The 1,846-nt window shown below is 43.2% G+C and overlaps 1 protein-coding gene across 1 annotated transcript; it reads left to right on the forward strand.

Moving 5' to 3' along the window:
* Nucleotides 1-1,093: 1,093 nt before the first annotated feature.
* Nucleotides 1,094-1,633, forward strand: LOC138886997 (uncharacterized). Its single transcript, XM_070168703.1, has one exon. It carries the CDS (start codon nt 1,094-1,096, stop codon nt 1,631-1,633), a length of 540 nt encoding a protein of 179 aa, XP_070024804.1.
* Nucleotides 1,634-1,846: the final 213 nt, after the last annotated feature.

Raw genomic sequence — 1,846 nt, forward strand, 5'->3', positions numbered from 1 at the left:
CTACCATTTTCCTTGATATGATACACAAGGAGATTGAGGTATATGTAGATGATGTCTTCATCAAGTACAAGAAAGACACCGATCACATAGAAGATTTGAGGAAGTTCTTCAATAGACTGCAAAGGTACAACCTAAAACTGAATCCCGCAAAGTGTGCGTTTGGGATTCCTACTGGAAAATTACTTGAGTTTATTGTGAGTTGCCGAGGAATAGAACTGGATCCATCAAAAGTCAAAGCTATTCAAGAATTGCCACCCCCAAAGAACAAGAAGGATGTGATCAGTTTCTTGGGAAGGCTTAACTACATCAGCCGGTTCATAGCGCAATCTACAGTTATTTGTGAGCCAATCTTTAATATGTTGAAGAATGACGCCGCTACCAAATGGAATGATGACTACCAGAAAGCTTTCGATAGAATCAAGAAATACTTGTCAACACCACTAGTCTTGGTCCCGCCCGAGCCAGGTAGACCTCTATTACTCTACCTTACAGTATTGGATGGAGCGTTCGGTTGTGTTCTGGGGCAGCATGATGAAACGGGGAGGAAAGAGCGGGCCATCTATTACCTCAGCAAGAAGTTCACCCCATATGAGGCCCGGTACTCTCTGTTAGAGCACACCTATTATGCTTTTACTTGGGTAGCTCAGAAGCTGAGGCACTATTTCTGTGCCTATACCCGATATCTCATATCAAGGATGGATCATTTGAAGTACATCTTTCAGAAGCCCATGCCCATTGGTAAGCTAGCCAAGTGGCAAATCCTGTTGAGTGAGTTCGACATTGTTTACGTAACTCATAAAGCGGTCAAGGGATAAGCACTAGCAGACCACCTTGCTGAGAATCCCGTGGATGGGAATACGAACCCCTAAAAAAGTATTTTCCTGACGAAGAGGTATCATTCATAGGAGAAGATATTGCAGAGTCTTATGATGGTTGGAGAATGTTTTTCGATGGAGCAGCAAATTTCAAAGGAGTTGGCATAGGAGCAGTCCTAGTATTAGAAACCGGTCAGCATTATCCGGTGTCTACCAAACTCAGGTTTCCATGCACCAACAACATGGCCGAGTATGAAGCTTGTATCCTAGGGCTCAAAATGGCCATTGACATAAACATTCAAGAATTGCTAGTGATTGGAGATTCGGACCTACTCGTACATCAGGTGCGTGAAGAATGGGAAACCAAGAACTCTAAGATACTCCCGTACCTGCATCATGTACAACATGTTCCCAGAATCCAGAATGAGTTCGCCGATGCGTTGGCTACCATATCATCCATGATACAGCATCCAGACAAAAACTTTATTGATCCAATTCCAATAATGATCCATGATCAGCCAGTTTACTGTGTTCACGTCGAAAAAGAAGAAGATGGAAAGCCTTGGTTTCATGATATCAAGGAATATTTGGCAAAAGAAGAATACCTAGAGCTTGCAAATCCTACTCAGAAATGCACACTTCGGAGGTTGTCCAACAACTTCTTTCGCAGTAGAGGAACCCTGTATAGGAGGACTCATGATTTGGGATTACTAAGGTGTGTCGACGCAAAGGAAGCATCCAATCTACTAGAGGAAATTCATGCCGGGACCTGTGGTCCACATATGAACGGTTTTGTCTTAGCAAATAAGTTACTGTGAGCTGGTTTCTTTTGGATGACTATGGAAATGGACTGCATCCAGTATGTCCGAAAATGCCACCGTTGTTAGATACATGCAGACATGATAAATGTACCTCCAAATGAGCTTAATGCAACAAGCTCACCATGGTCATTCGCTGCTTGGGGGATGGATGTTATTGGACCAATCGAGTCTTCCGCTTCCAATGGACATAGATTTATCCTGGTAGCAATC

Source organism: Nicotiana sylvestris, chromosome 3, assembly GCF_000393655.2.
Source record: "Nicotiana sylvestris chromosome 3, ASM39365v2, whole genome shotgun sequence".
Classification (NCBI taxonomy): domain Eukaryota; kingdom Viridiplantae; phylum Streptophyta; class Magnoliopsida; order Solanales; family Solanaceae; genus Nicotiana; species Nicotiana sylvestris.

Excerpts from the sequence above, each read along its gene's own strand:
- LOC138886997 (XM_070168703.1), top strand. The coding sequence starts at position 1,094 with ATGGCCATTGACATAAACATTCAAGAATTGCTAGTGATTGGAGATTCG.